Below are 20,562 nucleotides of genomic sequence, written 5' to 3'. Positions count from 1 at the left end.
ATGATTTAATTTTCTCAAATTATGCCCTACAGTACATGAAGATCTCAAACGTAAGGTTTGGTGAAAAGTGAGGTTCTATGTTTGAATCTACTTGGAAAATATTAGGTTAAATAATGTTAAGGAACATATCAGAGGCTTTAATATTCTAATGTCTATTGTGAACCTCTCTGAATTAAAGTAGCAGATTCCCAAATGCATTTAATTGAAGAGTGTCCATGTGTGTAAATATCTATTAACATGATGCAGAACTAGAATTGTATAGAACACAGTTTGCTAATGAAAAAAGCAGAATGCCTGCAACATCAGGCTGCTTACATTTGCAGACTTCTCGGTACCCACTTGCTCTGCCACCTGGGGGATTATTTAACTTTTCTGTACTTCAGTTTTCTTGTGTGCCTAAGAAAATTAGGGAAAGTTCCTATCTCACGGCTCTTAGAAAAGTGGTTGGAATACAGTAAGCATTCAGTAAATGCTTATACTCAGCTATTGTTATCTTTGGTGAGTATTAAAATATTAACAAAAAGCATTTACTTTTTAAAAAAGATTTTGTTTATTTATTGGAGAGAGAGAGTGAGTGAGTGAGTGAAAGAGAGCACAAGCAGGAGGAGGAGCAGAAGGAGAAGGAGAGGCAGAGGAAGAGGAAGGAGCAGAGGGAGAGGGAGAAGCAGACTCCCTGCTGAGCCAGGAGCCTAGGCATGTGTGGCTCCATCCCAGAACCCTGGGATAATGATCTATTAACCAACTGAGCTACCCAGGTGCCGCAAGCACTTATATTTTATCATGAAGACTGACTTAGCAAGAGTCTGTGGTCCTGTTTGAGATGTCAGCTCAGATGCCGGAATGAGACAGCATGCTGTTGCCTCGGGGATGCAAAGTTGGGTCAGAAAATGGGCAAGGAAAAGCAAAAATTCAGAGGAGCTCAATACAAACACATGGGAAAATCCCTACAGAATGATATGGTTAGGGGTAGGAGTAAGCAATAATAACAAAAATGTTGACCAAAGTGAAGCTTTGGTAATGAATTTCATGACTCATGTTCCATTTGTTTCTTTTAGCCATAGAAAATGGAACATTGATTACCTTTGTTGTGTCTTCCAAGCAGGAAAGCAAGTAGGTATACAGGTCAGGAGAGGCTAGGTTATGCTGTAGGAACAAGTATCTCATAAATCTCAGTGGGTTTAATAAAGGGTTATTTATTGCTCCAACCCTGGTGTTCTTGACGCTGTGATCTATTCTTTCAATCTGGGTCATAGGCTGGTGGAGCAGCCACCTTCTCATGTGCTTGCATCATTATGGCAGAGGAAAACCACTCTGATAAGTAAGTGGTACAGGCCAGATACAACACATGACCTAACTCATCAGCTAGAACTAGGCACATGACCCCACCATATCATTACATGGGCCAGGAATGGCACAATACTACTGTGCACACAGGAGGTAGAGAGCTGGAAATATTTGGTAAATGGTAGCAATGACTCTCATCAACTGCCCTTTTGATCATGAACTGTCTGGCTATCATAGGCAAAATGACTTATTCACGCCCTAGGGGAGACAATCCAAAAGTCACTCAAAAGTCTTATCTAGTCCTGGCATGAAGCTGAAATTCTAGGATCTTCAGACACATGTAGCAATCTCCATGTTAGGAAATGACATGTTCTAGTCTCTACATCAATTAGGATCGTGACTTCTCCTAATTCAGAAAGTTAGGGAACCTACAAGACCAATTACATTTCCCTCTCTCATAACACAATAGACAATAGCTGATCTAAAATGGGATAACTTTAATAAATAGTCCCATTCAGAAAGGGATAGATAGAAGAAGCTCAGCAGTCACTGGTTTGTAGTGATGCTGAAACCCTGCTATGTACAATTGGACCTTTGTTTGGCTGTGGTTCTTTGTCTCTTCATGTCTTCTCTAGAATATTCCTTTTTCTCTGTTATCTTTGTTGGTTGCATCTGCAATAGGCATTGCTGCTGGTACTCTTCCTTGGGGACTAAGTAGCTCTCTCAGCCAGGTTCTTGAACATAAAAATTTAGGGGCGAAGGATTGTTTCAGGTCCTGAACAGACTGAGCAATGAATGGTTCAGTCCAGGTCATGTTCCTTTGAGTATGGCTATCTTAAAATGATCTTGGGCTTTTCTTTATCTGTTCTAGGCAGCTCTATGTGCCACTAGTCAATAACCACACCCATAGTTCTTCTTGAGATGAACATAATTTGAGTCTATCAGTTTTCTGTGGGAAGTTACACTTCTAGTTTCTCGCTCTTTCTCTGTCTCTTCTTCATCCTCTGTTTCTAAGCCACTTTGTCCAATTAAAATGATTTCTTTTTTGGTGGTGGTGGTGTGGTATGCAGGAGTGGGAGCCACAACTATAATCAGTTTTTGCTCTAAAACGTCTTATTACATTCCGAGGTATTAACAATGGGCATGACTGCCCTCAGCTTGATTGTGCCTCAGCAAACCTGAGTCCTAATCAGCCTTTTGTACACAGAGGTCTTTTAATTTTTGTTTACTTTCTGAGGGGGGGTGATGGGAGGCAGTTGCCACTGCCAATCCTCAAGATCCCCACATTTCTGGACTGTCTCTGGCCCATTCCACCTCTGCTTGCTAAGTGACCAATTCTTTTCTGAGCACATCAGTATCTTGTACTATGTTGCCAGACGCAGCCCACAGTAGTCACTGTATAATACTAACAATCTGTTTTCAAACCTCCTCTCAGATATGCAAGTTTCAGGGACTTTATCTGCTTCTAAGCTGTCACAGGCAACAATTTTCAAATATTTTGCCACTTGTAATATGGATTGCTTGTAAAGTTTCTTCATTGCACATCATTTGGCCCCAATCCAATGCCACAAATTTTAGGTTTTTGGTTATAGCAGCTCCTCATTTCTGGGTAGTACTGCTGAATTGGTTCAGATAAACTAGATTATGCCATGCCATGCCACCAAACAGATAAACCCCCATATATCAGAGGATTAGAACAACAAAAGATGGTTTATCACTCATGCTACATTTATATTTCTTTGGCTGGGCTCCATGTCATCTCACTCTGGAACCCACCTTACTTGGACAGAGCAGCCACCATCCTGAGCACTGGCCATTGTGGCCCTGGTAAGGAAGGACACAAGGAAGGGGCTTCCTTCACATTTGATGTAATGTTTTAGTCTAGAAGGGATACACATTACTTCTGTGTACAAATCCTTGGTCAGAACTCTTGCCTGCTCTAACCACAAGAGAGCTGGAGAGCACAATCTCCCATTCCTGAAAGGTAGAGAACTAGAGACATCTGGGAAACAGCACTGGTGACTTTTTTCAGTAGTGGACTGCCACAAAGAAGCAGGCTGCAAAAGTGTGATACTAACAGGCTCTCTCAGGATCCTCCCTGAATGATAAGGAATTCTTTATAGATTTATTTCTTGGCATGGTTAGTCATTTCCTAAGGCTGTTGATTTGCATGGCACAGATGTCTAATGCATTCCTTTTCCAATATACAGCTTCACTCAAGTGAAAGCTGTTAGATTTTTCTCTAGTGGATTCCAGAGTATCACCATTACCATCACCATTTTGTAGTTGATATCACTATCATTGTCTTCGTCATCATCATCATCCTCCTCCTCAAAATTTTGGCTAAGTAATTAAATATAAATGATGCTTATCTGTAGGATATGCACTTGCATTTGTCCTTCCCCTGTCCACTCTGGTCCCGGAGAATGCCTAGAAGGAGGAAAATGGTCATGGTGCTTCCAAAAACTAGATTAGTAGAAGGGGATTCTAGGACTAAGACTTACCCTATCAAGGGTCAGAAGAGGACTGCAAACAGTTTATAAGACTAGTGGACGCTACTGACAGGAAATTTCAAGTCATTGATTTCTTTTTAATCTAATTCTTAGGTGACCAAATTTCTGTGTGTGTGTGTGTGTGTGTGTGTGTGCACGTGCGCACGTGCACATGCATGTGTGTAGAGGGAAGGGAACAAAAGGAATGTAGCAAAGATTGTCTGCAAAGTGTAGAATCACCCAGTCATCCATGATTCTCCCCACTTTCCTCAGAATTCAAAGCTTCCTTCCTTTATCTCCCCAGCTGGGAAAAAGAGAGAAGGTTAAGAGGAATAAAAATGACCCAGGATGGAGCCAGGGTCATATGGGACACTGTTTTCTGGTCAGAAGAACTTCCACACTGGCCACCCTGAAGGATAGAAGGATAGAGAAGGCAGTAGCCTTGCTCAGAGGTGAGACAGTAAAATGAGACACACAGTGTCTGATGCATCATACCCCTGCCTCCAACTGTCTCTGTGGGGTTTGTCTTCTACAGTGGAAAGCCAAAGAAAGAATTAAGAAATTCTTCTTAAGGAGGGTGTGTGTATACTTATGCAGACATAGCAATATAAATGGTTATCAAATTATGTGGTACATTGTTATGTACTCATCTTGGTTAGTACCTACATCCGTTTTCAGCTGGTTCCTCCCTACAGTGACCCTTTTCTTCCCACCCTGTGCTCCTGATCTGATGTAGATACTATGTTCATTGGGAAGTCAGCATGGCCCTGTGAAGATTCGAGTTCTGAGGTCTGGTCACAGTTGTTGGTTTCCAAGACAACTCCTTCTCCGGGTTTTCCCTTGACCCCACTGATCATCCCTTGGTTTCCTTTGCTGGCTCCTCTTCCTCCTGAACTTGAACTGTGAATTGTAAAGTACTGTGCAGAACTTGGTGTTGGTTATATTTGTCTTCACTGTCCATATTCTGTCTCTCTAGAAGATGTTAGGGTCATACCCTCAACTATTTCTAAATATTTTACATTCACAGATCACTCATTTGTCTTCCATATTCCAGACCTGAATAAATAATCAATTCCCAATGTCTTTATTAGCCTAATTTGTCTCTCCAAGTTAACATTTCTAAACATGAGGCCTTGATTGATCCTTGTTTAATCCCTCATATTCCCTTCTTTTTTTTTATTGGAGTTCAATTTGCCAACATATAGCATAACACCCAGTGCTCATCCCGTCAAATGCCCCCCTCAGTGCCCATCACCGAGTCACCCCAACTCATATTCCCTTTCTTAATATATGACACCTCCATCCCTTGTTGTGCAAACCCAAAACCTGGCATTCCCTTATTGTTTCTCATGACCTATCTATCACCAATTCCTGTTGATTCTATCTTCTAAATATTCCCCCAGCCCCTGTCTCATCCCCATTCTATCCCTAGTCACTTCATCTTTAGTCCAGTCCAAGTCTCTATCAATCTTTTCCCAGACTACTGCAATTTCCTGGCCCATTTTCCTTTTGCCCCCCCCCCCTTTTAATGCATTCTCCTCACAACCTCCGAATGCAAATCATGTCTCCTCTCTGCTTGAGAACCATCACTGGCTTCACATCCAACACCCTTAAGATAAAGCTTAAATACCTCACCCTGCAAGAGCTTACCCCTTGCTTCTTCTTCAGCCTTGTCTTTATGTCTCTCCCTGTGGCCCATTCTACTCTCAGCACATGGACTTCTCCAGTATTCTTGAACACCGATGACCTTTCTACCGCAGGTCTTTTGCACTCATCTGCCCAGAGTGCTCTTCCCCCCTTTTAGCATGGCAGGCCCATTCTCGATCTTTGAATCTCAGTTGAAATATTATCTCTTTCGGGGAATCTTTCCCAACCACCTTGTTCAAAGTTGAATCCCCAGGTTGATTTCTGACATAGCATCCCATTTATTTTCCTCAAAGCATTTACTACAATATATAAATATCTTCTTCATTGTTTACTGTTTAAAATTTTCTGTCTAGAATGTAATGTATTTATTTCACTGACATGCAAGCTCACAAGAACGGGTATTTTGTCTAGATCAGCCTTCTGAACTTCTAAATCCCTAGTACCTGCGGCTATGACAGGCAGGCACCCAGCTGCTTCTCAATAAATGTTAATTACATGAATGACCACTACCACCATTGCAAATATCTGAATTTAGACACAACCAAAGAAATCTGTGCTGTCATGAAATGGGTGCTCAGTGAATGTTAGGGAAATACTCATCTGCCATTGGAAATGGTGCTGCAGCATATGGATGGGGTTGTGCCTTTCTTCACCTGGAAATCAGCACTTCTGAAGGCGTGATTTTACTTACTCTTCATATATGTTAGATAGGAATGATCTAGGCATAGGGCTTTTCTAAACCTAAGAGATGAGGCTCTTTCACAAAAGAACTAAAAACAGAACTCTGATTCATGAATTTGCTAATGACTTTTCTCTCCAGGGGAACCTCCTCCTGCATAGTGAGACATCTCCTGGGGCACAGCCTTATGCCTGATGAGAAGGTAACCATGGAACATCAGCTCTGATGTAGGCTGGCAGGCAGCACCAGCTAGGCTGAACCCAGGGGTACTCAAGTGGTGGTTCCTTTCACCATATTAGACTGTGCACCCTTCAAGCAGAATGCAGGTTCTTTTCCATGCTTCCCCAACGTTTATTTTGAAGAGTTGCTGACCTAGTTGACAGCCTCATGAATAAAAACAGCAATGACGAAAACAAACAGGCAAATGAATAATTCATAATAAATGTTGAAAACAAAGACAAAAGGAATCACAAGTAAATCAATTTATAATCTAGAAAATACTTGCTGATAATTGTCAAGGGTGAGAGTATCTTCTTTATTGTATCTATTGTTTCCTTTTCTTCCCGTTTACTTTATTTTTTTCAATGGAGCAACTTGTGCGAAGTCTAAATTGCTTAATTACATAGCCTGTAAATAGGGTAACTAGGGACTGTGTGTACCCTCGCTTTCTTTCTTTCATTGAAACACGCAAAGTGAGGGGAGGGAGTGGAAACCAACAGCACAAACACAGAAAGGAAGCAGAAGTTGTTGTCTGGTAGACCTCCTGAGGCAACAGCCCAGAAAATGAAGATGCAATGGGACACTAGCCTACCTCCCGTGCATCCACTACCTGATCTCTGTCCTACACATCCAGAAGACTACTTTCCCTACTCCCCTAAACCCTCTGGCGATGAATGCTGCTGAGAGCCACTGTGGTTTTAAAACACTCTGTGCAATACCAAGAATTCTTGCATGTATCTTGTGGTTTGAGATTACCTTTATGTATCATTCTTATCATTATTGGCAATGAACCCCTACTAATGATATAAAATGCATAAGAAGCTACACAAAACAACTTGTAGTTGTCAACCAATTATTTTTGGCCATAGACAACCAAAAAAGGGAGAAACTGGGGTAGAGAGAAGCAAATGTCAACCCTACCTGGAAGTGGCAATCTGAGAAGATCAGAGCAATCCCCTTCCACCAAACTCTAACCTATCCAGTCTAGTAAAGTAGGATTCTATGGTTTCCAGTGGAAATGGATAGAAAGCCAATTTTACTGCCCCCCTCCCTAACAACAAACTTTGGTCCCTATCCAAATACTGCCAGGTGAATCTTCGTGGTAAGGTCACCCAGGAACAGAGACCATCTTTCTCATAGGGTTGTGAGATAGATAGGATTGCGAGTGAGATAACACCGGAAGAGCACCTGGAATGTGGCCAGTACATACTAGATGCTCAGCGAATATAGCTATTATTTTTTATCAACCCTCTTCCATACCACTTTCCACTCACCCCCCTCCTCTCTTTCCTTGTCTGTGCAATAAGAAGGCGTTCCAGATGAGTTCCCAGGGAGGCTGAGAGCAAATGAATTCCAGGGTGCACTTCCGTGCACTATGAGACCGCCGAGATACCACCATCTTCTGGTTCTTCCTTCATTGGGCTGCTGCTGCCTATGTTCCCAGAACTCCCCTAGAAAACTTCTGATGGGAAAGGCAATGGGAGCCTTCCCACCCCCTTCTCTGCTATCACTTTGCTGCTCTGGGACGGTTGGTTGGGGGGTTTGTCCTCCCAGGTTCGCAAAGGGAGGTATGGGTTTGCTGGGGACTTACCTTGGGATGCTGACTGGAAGCTCGGAAGACTTCTACAAACGCTTTCTCTATTTTTTCTTTAAAGTGGATTAGAGAAGCTGGCAAATGAGTCTTCGTAAATACAGAGGGACAAAATACGATTCGATTTGCTCTTTAGGTTTCTGGATGCGCGGAGGGAGGTACGCTGCTCCGAGTTATGTGCTGCATGGTGGGGCGGGAGGTGTTTTCTCATCGATGAAACGCACTGCGTAGAGCAACCACCTTAAACTGAAACAGGGAAAGCCTTTGGCAGGGGTGGACGGGGTGTGGTGTTAGGGCGCTGGCGCGTGTTGGGGGGCCGCGAGGGTGACCGCGGGCAAGGGCGGGGCGTGCCGGGCGAGCGCGGGAAAGACGCGTGGCGGGGCGGGCGCCCCTGGCCGGGCGAGGGGTGTGATGCGCGAGTGGGGTGGGAGGGGGCAGCGGGCGGGGCCTGCCACGTCACTTGGAGAGTGAGTGTTGGGAAGGAAGGGCAGAGCGGAGAGCCGGGCCGCTGCAGCTGCGGCGGCTGCAGCGGGGGCTTGAGCCGCGGGGAGGCGGGTGCCCGCGCCCCGGGCCGGGGCGGCCGCCGGGCCCTCTCCGAGGCCTGCGGCGCGGCTCGCAGGGCGGCGGCGGCGGGAAGGGCGACCTCGGCCGGACGGAGCCCGCGGGGCGCGGAGGGCGGAGGCCGAGCCCCAGCCCCGCCAGCAGTGTCTGCCGCGCCGGAGGGAGGCGCGTCTGGCGCGCGGCTCGCGCCTGCGGCCGGGGGCGCTCGGGGGGGCGCGGGGGGGCGCGGCGGGGCCCGAGCGGCTGGAGAAGCGCCGCCCGGTCCCCGAGCCCGGCTCAGGCGCCGCGGGGGGCGAGGCCACGCGCCTCCCCGGGCAGCCCGGTTCTCACGCGCCGGGGCGCCGAGCCAGCTGCCCCGGGAAGCGGCGGCGCCCGGGCACGGGCTCGGGGGGGCCGCCTCGCTCCGCGGCTCCGGGACCGCCGCTCGGGGGAGCGCGGACCCCGCCCTGCTCGGACGGCGCGGCGGAGAGCCGGGGACCGCGGCCGCGCTCCCGAGCTCCCGAGGCTGCGGCGTGGGCGCGTCCCGGCGGCGGGGACATGAGGTCGGAGAGGTCCCTGGCGCTGGCGGCGCCGGCGGAGGTCCGGGGGCCCGAGGGCGAGCAGCAGGACGCGGGGGACTTCCCGGAGGCGGCGGCGGGCGGGGGCTGCTGCAGTAGCGAGCGGCTGGTGATCAACATCTCGGGGCTGCGCTTCGAGACCCAGCTGCGCACCCTGTCGCTGTTCCCCGACACGCTGCTGGGGGACCCGGGCCGCAGGGTCCGCTTCTTCGACCCCCTGCGGAACGAGTACTTCTTCGACCGCAACCGGCCCAGCTTCGACGCCATCCTCTACTACTACCAGTCCGGGGGCCGCCTGCGGAGGCCCGTCAACGTGCCCCTGGACATCTTCCTGGAGGAGATCCGCTTCTACCAGCTCGGGGACGAGGCCCTGGCGGCCTTCCGGGAGGACGAGGGCTGCCTGCCTGAAGGCGGCGAGGACGAGAAGCCGCTGCCCTCCCAGCCCTTCCAGCGCCAGGTGTGGCTGCTCTTCGAGTACCCCGAGAGCTCAGGCCCCGCCAGGGGCATCGCCATCGTCTCCGTGTTGGTCATTCTCATCTCCATCGTCATCTTTTGCCTGGAGACCTTGCCCCAGTTCCGCGCAGATGGTCGAGGTGGGAGCAATGGTGTGAGCAGGGACTCCCCAATTTCTAGGGGTAGTCAGGAGGAAGACGAGGATGAAGATGATTCCTATACCTTTCATCCTGGCATCCCCCCGGGGGGCATGGTGGCAGGGAGCTCATCCTCACTAAGTACTCTTGGGGGCTCTTTCTTTACCGACCCCTTCTTTCTGGTGGAGACCCTGTGCATAGTTTGGTTCACCTTCGAGCTCCTGGTTCGCTTCTCTGCCTGCCCCAGCAAGCCAGCCTTCTTCCGCAACATCATGAACATCATTGACTTGGTGGCCATCTTCCCCTACTTCATCACCCTGGGCACCGAGCTGGTGCAGCAGCAGGAGCAGCAGTCAGCCAGTGGAGGGGGTGGCCAGAATGGGCAGCAGGCCATGTCCCTGGCCATCCTCAGAGTGATCCGCCTGGTCCGGGTGTTCCGCATCTTCAAGCTCTCCCGCCACTCCAAGGGGCTGCAGATCCTGGGCAAGACCTTGCAGGCCTCCATGAGGGAGCTGGGCCTGCTCATCTTCTTCCTCTTCATCGGAGTCATCCTCTTCTCCAGTGCCGTCTACTTCGCAGAGGCTGATGATGACGATTCACTCTTTCCCAGCATCCCGGACGCCTTCTGGTGGGCAGTAGTTACAATGACCACGGTAGGTTATGGAGACATGTACCCCATGACAGTGGGGGGCAAGATCGTGGGCTCGCTGTGTGCCATCGCCGGGGTCCTCACCATCGCCCTGCCTGTGCCCGTCATTGTCTCCAACTTCAACTACTTCTACCACCGGGAGACAGAGCAGGAGGAGCAAGGCCAGTATACCCATGTCACTTGTGGGCAGCCTGCGCCAGACCTGAAGGCAGCTGACAGTGGACTTGGCAAGCCTGAATTCTCCGAGACCACTCGGGAACGGAGACCCAGCTACCTTCCCCCTCCACATCGGGCATATGCAGAGAAAAGGATGCTCACTGAGGTTTGACCGATGCAGGCAGGGGGTTGAATGAGAAGGGTGACATTGAGCAAACAGTCTCAGGCTTCCTTCTCATTCTCCACTCCTCTCATCTGAGCTCCAGCCAACTTCGTGACCCCCTCCCCTGCACCTGGTCCAGATACCTGGACTGTCAACCTTGTTGCTTGATCTGTGCAGCAGCATTCAAGGTTTATCCATCTAAATGACATTTTTGAGATTTTAACGGTGCCACCCATTCATGCCCATCTTCCATCACGTGGATGAGATTTTTGTCAGACCTTCCCTCTTGACTCTGAAGTTTTCATGTCTAGGGCCAGAGAGATCAACAGGATGGAAACCAGGCATACCTGAGTCCTATTTCTCTCCTTTGTCCTTTGCTTTGGGGCATGCACCTGGCCGCTTCGGGCTACGTGGTAACTAGCAGAAGCTGGAGGACAGAAACAGTATTCACCTTTCTGTTTTCTTCCCCTGGCTTGTAACACCTGCTGGTCGTCCTGTAGAGGACCCCTGGTAAAGCCTTTAGCTGCACAGCCTTCAGATAAGTTACTCATCTCGAATCGTGGAAGGCATTAGAGAGACTACAACGAAACTTGGCCATTTGGAGAATATTTAGAGTCAGTCCCTCACCAAAGGGGCCAATGGATTTCTCCAGACGTGTCCTGGCACAGTGGACATCAGCCTTCGGTCTACATTCAGTCATTCCCTCCCGACTGTCTAGCTTCCAGGAAGGTTCCTCCTCCGAGCCAAATACTCTTTTTGTGCAAGTGCCTTCCTGTGTGGAGCAGCTGGAAAGAGGGAACCACAGAGCCAGGAGCAGTGGCTGGATAGAGCCAAGCAACTGGCTTGACTGCATATCTAAGGAGAGGTATCACGTAAGCACACATTGTCACCTGGGACGTGTGCAAAGAGGAACCTTGTTGCAGACGGGGAATCTCTCTCCTATACTTTGCCCCAGCCCTCTCGAGCCCCCTCCACCCTTCTCCCTGGGAATTTGACTTAGGATGGCAGTTGAAGGTTTTCCAAAGCAAATTCCAGCTGAAGCCAGCAGACAGGTAAAAGCATACATTGGATGCTAGCGTGGGTTCTTCCCATTTTAGGAGCAATGAAATAGGTTTAGAGTGAGGAAGAAACATCATTCGTTTGTTGACAGCCTCACTGGTAGGGTTTGTTTTTTGTTTTTTTTTTTTTGTTTTTTTGTTTTTGTTTTTGTTTTTTTTTTTTTTTTTGCTGAGTCAAGCAAACCTTCACCTGCTCTGCCCCTGGGAGCTGCAGCCGACCTACTCTCACTGGTAAGGTAATGTGGCGGTATCACCACAGGATAGATCATCTTCTTCTGGCGTGAAACTGTTGCCTTCATCCCACCTGCCCATTCCCCCTCATTTCTCTCCTGGTAACACTGTCATTTGTTTGTTGCCTTGAAAAAACTGTGATGTACTGTTCTGAGCTCTTCTGGGTGCAGTTCAGAAACCGAAAGGACTGTTAACATGTTCTTAATTTTATATCTATGCTTTAAGACTCTTCGATGAGAATTTTTAAAAAAATTTTTTCTCAAAGAGCAACTTATGAGGGATGGCCTTTTGAGGGTTTTCTTGAGAGACACTGTGGCTCCTGTGGGTGCCAGATGTAAATCTGGATTTTTGCCACAGCCTGACAGGGTAACCTGGGTGCCACAGTTCCTCTCTATGCCTCAGTTTCTCCAGCCATTCGATGGGAACATTAACGTCCTCCCCTCCCAACCTCATGGGGAATGTCAATGAACTCATCTGGGAAGCTGGTGATGATGCTATGCAAATGTGTAAGGGACTTGAATTTTTAGTTCATTAGCCTATTTTCCTATCTCCCAGAGGCAAAACCTCCTTCCTCACAGAGTTCCTGCTTTGAATCCAAAGCCCAAGAGTAGACTATACTGGGTTATTAGCTCCTTACATCCCTGCTTAGCCTCTTGAGCCGGGCCTCAGTCTCTCTTCTTACCCTTCAACAAGGAGGATGCTCTTTAGACAGGTTCAGTGGGATCCTCTCAGGGCCAGAGGCTGCCGTGATTGGGAGCTTGGCTTCTCCAAACCTGAAATACAGATAAGAGGAGTTCATGATTTGGAAATCTGCTCCGAGGCCATAAAGTTCTGGTTTTCCAAAATTCCTTTAGTTACTTCTGGCTATTTCGGAGAAGGGAGAAGGGCCCACTACAGAGGCAATGGGGATGCTTCCAGTGAGGGTAAATGTTGGAACATGTATGCATGTATCTCTATATGTGTGTATGTGATCATCGTCATCACCATCCCTAATAAAACATTTCCTTTTCAAGTCAGAGCATGCCCAAAAGTAAAGGGTTTGTGGAGAGCTGGGCTCTCCAGGGACTCTGGTTGCCATAGCAACCTTCCAGACTGTTCTCTCTATCTTCTGATTTGGGCAGCAAGGGAGAACAGGAGACTACATACTCCCAGCTTCTGAAATGGGACCACCTCCTACATAGTGGTTTAGGGGCTGTTAATGACCGGCGAGATGTGTGACCTTTGGAAAATGAGGGGGGAAGCAGCTCCCCCAAACTTTCTCCCTGGACCTTTCTTCCTGGTTTCCCCACCTAATCATTGAAGCTGCCTCATCTCACTCCCGATTCTTCAGAAATTTGAATGCTAAGCAACTGCCAGTTAAACCAATGTCAATATTATCTTTTTTTCAAAATGGCAAGGGAAGACTCGGAGGGGACACGCTCCTCAAGAGGCAGCCAGGCTGGGCCTCGCCAAGAGTCCTGACAGTGATAGTCTGTGATACTATGGAGCTGTCATCTCTTCAGAGAGAGAGGCTCCTCCCTGCTCTCAGGGAGACTGAGAGAAATGACACTTCCTCCTCCTGGGGAGTTATCTAGCTCTGTTCCTAGCAATCTTATAGGTGGCTCTTCTCAAGACATCGAAGAAACACAGAGAGGCTGTGACCTGACCTGGTTTCTGTGAAGGATTTTGCCAAGCCATCCCTCTCTGACTTTGAGCTTCTTTGTGTGGATTTTGTGCCCCGAGCATCGAAAGAAGATGCACCCTGTGCTGCCGAGATAGCCGGGGTGACGATTTTGCAGCTGCCAGCAAAGGCAGGGGTCAGGCCTCTGTTACACCTGATTCTCCGGCATGAACTCCCAAATGCCTCCCTGGATCTGTCAGACTCGGCTGAGACGTGGGGTAGTCCTCCTGCCTAATCATCCCCAAGGAGAGAGGGGGACAGCTGGCCACCTTTGCATTGGAGGTAGGTTCTGCTTTTGGGGGGAACTTTGCTCCTGGCTCAGCGCTCTGGGCCAGATTTGAACTCCGGGAGGGGAGCCCATACATCCCAGAGACATGGGGTTTTGATGTCCTGGTCTCAGCAGCCACCTCCCTATCCTTTTGTTTGGTGTGTGTGTGTATATGTGTGTGTGTGTGTGTGTGTGTGTGTGTGAGAGAGAGAGAGAGAGAGAGAGAGAGAGAGAGAGGGAGACTCCTTCCTTGGTTTCTGCTCTCTCATCGCTGCCTCCTCCACCCTTTCTAGTCACCTCCTTTTCTCTGCACTCCCCCCCCTCCCCTTCTCCTAGGTATTCTCATTTTCACCACATTTTTTCTCCCTTGCATTTCTGGCTTTTGCCCTTCTGTTGTTTCCATCTCTTCCTCCTTCTCTATGTGTCTTTCTATCTTTCTTCCTCTCTCCACCTTTTTAGTGGCGGGGAGCAGCTGTAGCATTTTTGTTGAGATCACACCTTGAACTCTAGGATAGTGGTGATCTCAAGTGTTTGCTGAGAAGGCTGTTCTCCAGCTGGGGGACTGACCTCCCTTCTCTGCCAGTTCAGCGTCCTGTCCTTTCTTGCCAAGCTTGCCCCTGTGGGCACAAGTTCTGAACTTACAGAGCAAGATGAGATTGGGCTGGGTTTAGAAAAACGTCTCTGCAGAAATTTCTTGAATCTTCAAAAATAAAAGAGAGAAAGAAAGAGAAGAGAGAGACAGAGAGAAAGGAAGAGAGAGGAGGAGAGAACCTCCAAGTCTCCCAACCTTAAGAAGCTTACAGAATGGTTCAAAACAAAACAAAAGAACGTAGAAACAGTAAGCCAAACACAAAAGCAAGGACTTAGGAGGAAGTGGAATTAAGTGTGGAATTAGCCTGGAAAAAGCCTTAGCTCAGGAGTGGCCCTCAAACTATCCTTAGTTCACTTGAAGGCCCTCCTAGCACCTCGCTATCTCTCTTGCTCACTGAAGGCAGGACGGAGGAAGGGCATATATCCCAGGGGCGTGAGGTGCAGGAAATGCTCCTTGACAAGATAGATTGAAATTCTCTACCCAATTTGTAAGGGGAGCTGAGCACTTTCCTTGCTGGAGGTGGTAGGCTGTAGATAGTCCCATCTGCATCAGGACATGGGCGGGGGGTGAGGTGGGGGGTTTCCAAGGTAATGGACATTTTTTAAAACAGGATTTTGGTGATAGCTGTATAACTGTATAAAATAACCCCCAAAAAGTCATTGGATTGTGGGGGTTGGGGAGAAGTGGCATAGGACTGATAACCTGGGAGTTTCATATCTTGGCTGGGAGAATGGTTTGGTTTTATACATGGTTTGGTTTTAGAAGGTTAGCGTCTCTAAAGATGGACCAATCTAAGTATCCAGGACGGAATGACAGTTTTTTCCTTCTGCCACTTGGGGACACTTGAGAGCTTTTATGCATTGCTCCTTGCTATTCATGTACAGTGCCAAGAACCGCCCCCCCCCCACTTTTTAAAATTTTGACAATCAAATCATTGTGGGATTTTTCTTTTTGCTCAAGCAGAAGAAAGGTCAAAGCCATTTTTGGTAAGTGCAGAGCATAATTAGCACGTATTAGACTGGGGTAAATATGTTGGGCATTATTCATTAGGTAGGACTAAGTCAAAGAACTGGCCCGAGGCGTTCATACTTTGCTGGCAAAACAAAAGCAAGCCTCAAAACTTCGAAGATACCCCCAAACAAACCAAGAATCTTCTTCTAGCCTCTCTGCACCTGTAAACTCAGAATTCCTTTAGAAATTGTACAGATGTCAAGGTTTTCTTCTGCTGGCCTCTTTCCACCCCTTCTTCCTGTAGTAACCATTAAGTCTTTATAGCTTCCCTGGGGTCCTGAAGTCTTGGTGCTTTGGGCACCCTTCTCCATGTTTGTCCAGCAGACATTACACTTCTACCGCTTTCACTTGCCTTTTGCTCACTGGGTCCCATCCTTCCCTCCCCTTCAGATTTCTCCTCACATGACACTTTCCAGTCCTGCTGCTTATCATTCCTTTTCTCCACTGGCCGAGCCCTGGCTTTTGGCAGTATTTCTGTCACCTGGCATCTCCACACAAATGCCAGGATAGATTCCCAGAGAATATTGTCCTCCCGGGACAATCTGGCTGGAACTGCCCTGCCAACTCTGATAGGTTTTGACTGGGTGTTATTGCCCTGGGAAACAAAGTGTGGTCTGATTCTAGCTTGTCAAGGTCATTTAGGGAAGGAAAAGAAATCCTTTCATTCTCTAAACTGTAGGATTTCCTGTCTCCATTCTGCTTTATACTGGGGCTGCCTCAGGTTGTACAGAGTAGCTTCAAGCAGAACAAGGCCTAGAGCTTGGGGCTTTAGTGGGAGAGAGAACTTGCCAGACACAGGCTACTGGGAGTAAAAGACAGATGGGCCCTTAGTTCTCATGTTACTGTGTCTCCCAGTGAAACACCTTCCTGTTCTGGGTCTGAAGTCCCTGTGAGATCGGAGATTGTCATGTCATGTCCCTTTGCTCTGACTCCTTAGGGAAGGAGTTCAGCCTGCCTCTCTGTCCCTTCTTCATTCTCATCCTGTTGATACCCTAAAGAGAGGATGAAAATCTATTAGCAACCACTACTAAAAGACACACAGGGCGCTGACTCCCTCATTCCCAGAACAACAGAGCAAAATGGGCTGCAAGTATCATTAATACTGGTCTCATCTTGGCTATCACTTAACCTACTTAAGGCCTAGCCTGGGTGGGGTTTACAACAATTAAAAAAAATAAATAAAATAAAAAACATCTCTGACCTCATTGTCGTTACTATGAAGAGGCTTTTCCCTTAGTCTGCCATGGGCCTCAGCAGACACTCTTTGCCTGCCCCTGGAAAACATCCTGGATCCGTAAGCAGTCTCCACTGCAGACTGCAGGGAGCACAGACAGACCTCCGCTCTTTGGTGAGCAGAAAAACCAACATTTCAAAAGGAAATCGCAGCCACGCAGTCTGCTGGCGCTGCTATTTTTGACATGCTTGCTGTTCTCTCAGGGCTTGACAACCTCTGTCTCCAGGAGACAGACAAACCAGCTCTTGGCAGCAAAGACACTTTGCTTTGAAAAAAGAACATAGGAAGATAGGCCTGAGCCTGGGAGGGGCCAGGAAGAGAAGAAGCCATTCTTTCCCTCTCTTCCAAGAGGCTCAGCACCTGGCGGGCGGGGTCCACAGCTCTAAGGCTGGGGCATCATCTTTGCCTGGTGAATCCTTCCTCTGTTTTGGTCCTCCCCAATGGGAGTGGTCCTGACAAGAATGAGGATGGCACCATTCATTTCAAAACCATTATAAATGCCTCCAATGGTTTCAAACATCATGTCATATAACAAAAAAAGGTTAGGAGAATGGACTATGGAGTTAACTTTTCTGGGTTCAAATCCTACCTCTGCCCCTTGCCTGCTAGATGACCTGGAGCAAGTTCTGAAACTGCTCTGTGCCTCAGTTTCCCTTTCTGTAAAGGGAGGATGATAATAACGCCAATCTCGTGGAGCTGTTTTGAGGACTACATGAGCTAATATATGTACAGTGGTTATGTAATATGTAATAATATGTAGGTGGTATAATATGTAACAATATATAAGCACTATACAAAGATTGGCTGTTAAAAAAACACAAAGATTGGCTGTTATTACTATTGTTTTACAAAAACCAAATGAAGTAGGCGGGCTAGGCATTGTTTTCCTTTGGCAGATAAGATGGTTGAGGCTCAGAGGGCATGTTCAAGGGCACACAACTAATGTGTGATCCATCATTCTCAGGGAAGACATATTCACAGAACTCAGTGAGCGTCTGATTAATACTACACAAGAAGAGAGAATGAATTTGTGTCTCCTAAATGTGTATACAGGCTTTTATTTACATGCCAGTTTGTCTCTTTGAAGGAAAACCAGCAGGTGTCCCCAGCCCCTATATATATATATATATATCTCGTTCAGTTATGTATGTCACATAGCCATAATCTCACATAGCTATGTATATATACAGAATATACACACAGATTTATATATATAAATATATACTGTATATACACATATATATGCAGGTTTCCCCAGTTATAAAAAGTAGGACATTCCTGTGAAACCTTTCATAAGCCAAATGAAGTAGAGCAAGAAAGAAATTACCATTTCATAAAGGCGAAAATCCTCTTCGGATTTCTTTGAGTTAGTGAGATCAGGTACTAACACAGGTCTTCAGTAAAAGCAAAGTGGTATTTAAAAAACAGTGGAGGGGGGCACTTGGATGGCTCAGTCTGTGGAGCACCCAACTCTTGATATCGGCTCAGGTCATGATCTTGGAATTGTGGAATCGAGCCCCTTGTGGGGCCACGCCCTCAGTGAACTTTCAGATAGCAAGGGAAACCTGTACACCTTTCTGTACACCGGTCTTTACTACCATCACTGTTATCTTCCCTCCACATTTTAACATTCTCAGGGATGGCCCTCCACTAGGGCCTTCCTCACATACTTCCTCCAATCTTCCTCCTTAGGACAGATGCAGGGTCCCACAGTTAGCCCTAAGGATAGAACACATAAGTCAGACCCCAGCACAGTTTTCTTATACTGTTCCAGTCCTTCAAAATCCCACCTCCCCTGGTCCTTGTCCTCAGCATCCCCCACTGATCCCCGGTCATCTTCATGACCCACTCTCCCCACTTTGCAGGTGGTGACACCCTGTAACATTCCTAGGGTGTGTTCAGCTTTCCTTTCCTCCTTTCAAGGGGAGGAGATAGGAGTCCCTGGAGGTGGAAGAAGCTAGCCCCTCCTACTCTTGTGGTTTCCCATTTGCTTCCACTGCAGCTCTCCTGAAGGTCCCAAATCAGGCAGGAATGTTCTAGTCACCCTACACTCATTCCCATAGCCACTCCAGCTTGCCCAGAGGACCTGGCCCAGGGCAGGCCAACGGGACTGCCTCCCCATTCTGATTTCTTGGCTTGCTTGCCTTTGGAGGTAGAGAACTTGCATCTGAATTACCATTATTAGCTGCACCTCATTTAGCCTCTCCAGTTTTGTCATCTGTAAAATAAGGGCGCTAATTCCACTTGCCTCACACAGTTGTTGGGAGGCTCAAATGAGGGGCACGTTAAAGAGGGTAGCAGGAAATAAACTCCCAGCAGAGCAGGGCTGAGGGAGCCTCAGTGATATTGAACAACCACTGTGGAGTGGGGCTGGAACCACCTGTACTCTCAAAGAAAGGCAGGATCCCTGCTGACTTCAGTTCTGTTCTCTGAAACAAACATTTAAATGAAATATGATATAAAAAATAGACTCATGGTAGCTAGCTATTTTATCCAGAATGCTCTTTGCCTGAAGGATTCACAGCAGAATCCGTTTAAATAGTGCCACTTAAGATGTGATTTAACATATAGAAATGTAATCTGAATGCATCTTGTAAGAATAGAATGGATATACTGGTAATATTTTTTTTCAACCAAGGTAGAAAATCCTTCCCAGGAGCAGCAGATCATTGGGAAGGACATTACTGAGGGTCACAGGGGCTGGGAGGGGCCCTGAATGCTCTTCTTTATGAAGGAGAACACTGATGCAGACAAGTGGAAAGCTCAGCCCATGGTCACAGGTAATTCAGAGCGAATTCTAACTCCACCACTGATTATATATATATATATATATATATATATATATATATATATATATATTTTAATGGAAAACAGAAACCCAAGGATTAAACTTAATTAATTTTATTCATTTCCTATCCAGCCAAACTCATTAGCATAGCTGTCCATAGGAAGTGGAATCAAGTACTTTGTAATTCCGTGTCCCTCTTCCCTGACTTTCCAAGGTACAGAGGGTAGCAGGCATCACTAGAGAAATTCTTCATCAGATAACCAGCCGCTGGATTGGCAAGGAATGACTAAAACTTGTGACTCTAGTGAGTACCAAAGGTATTTTCACACTGGGCAAAGATAGGCTCATGTACAGGCTTTGGCCTGGGCAGCCAAGCCCTGAGCTTTTCATCTTACCAAGTAAGAGGTTCTATAACCTTCTAGGGCTATACTTTTTCTGTTAAATTTAGTGACTGGGCTGCAGGAAACTGTCACGAATTGGAAGTCAGAAAAGCAGGAGGTTATTTGAGACTTCTATATTTTAAAAAGGAAAGAAGGAATGCAGAAAGAAAGAAGGGATGCATCTTACCCAGAAGTGCCAATTTCTGACGCCCTGGGAAGCAGAAATCAGCTTCTAGATTCTTCTCTGTACTCTGTTGTCCTGGGAGAGAAAGAGAAGTCACTGTTGGTTACAGATTCCTTTTATAAATCACAGGACTCATGTCAGAAGAACAAAGTTTCCAGAAGCCATGGTGGCTGAGCCATAAATCAGACAGGCACTCTCCAGCTGCTTTAAGGCAATTTGGCGTTGCTGAAAAGAGAGAGAAAGCTGGCATGATGGGGAAAAGAGTTTGTGTCTCCCGTAGGACTGCTCTCTGTGCTTCAGGGGAGGGGTCACATTTAGCCAGGAGCAGCACACATGTGTGTCCGTGGGGAGCCCAGGTTCTCACTTACCCACGCCCAGCCACACTCCATGCCTGGTCATTATCCTCTGTTCCCCTGGAGGTGTGTTTGGTTCTTGTTTTATTTGCTTATTTTTTTTTCTGTACCTGCAATCCTCTGGCAGATGGTTTAATATCCCTGCAGAATTCCAAATAGCAATCTCAGAGTGCCTAAGCCAAGACTTTGCAGGCTTTCCTGATAGTAGGTCCTGA

General features: G+C 47.3%; 2 protein-coding genes across 5 annotated transcripts in view; both read left to right on the top strand.

The window, feature by feature from the left end:
* GALNT8 (polypeptide N-acetylgalactosaminyltransferase 8) overlaps positions 1-20,562 on the top strand; it is a 134,486-nt gene that overhangs the window by 82,869 nt on the left and 31,055 nt on the right. The window lies entirely within an intron of this gene.
* On the top strand, positions 8,952-12,889 carry KCNA6 (potassium voltage-gated channel subfamily A member 6). Its single transcript, XM_049102352.1, has one exon. It carries the CDS (start codon positions 9,011-9,013, stop codon positions 10,595-10,597), a length of 1,587 nt encoding a protein of 528 aa, XP_048958309.1. The 5' UTR covers positions 8,952-9,010; the 3' UTR covers positions 10,598-12,889.

This window comes from Canis lupus, chromosome 27 (genome assembly GCF_003254725.2).
Source record: "Canis lupus dingo isolate Sandy chromosome 27, ASM325472v2, whole genome shotgun sequence".
NCBI lineage: Eukaryota > Metazoa > Chordata > Mammalia > Carnivora > Canidae > Canis > Canis lupus.
This window is presented reverse-complemented; position numbering and strand designations above follow the sequence as displayed.

Bases quoted from the DNA above. Each gene is read 5' to 3' on its own strand.
- KCNA6 (XM_049102352.1), top strand. From the start codon at position 9,011: ATGAGGTCGGAGAGGTCCCTGGCGCTGGCGGCGCCGGCGGAGGTCCGG.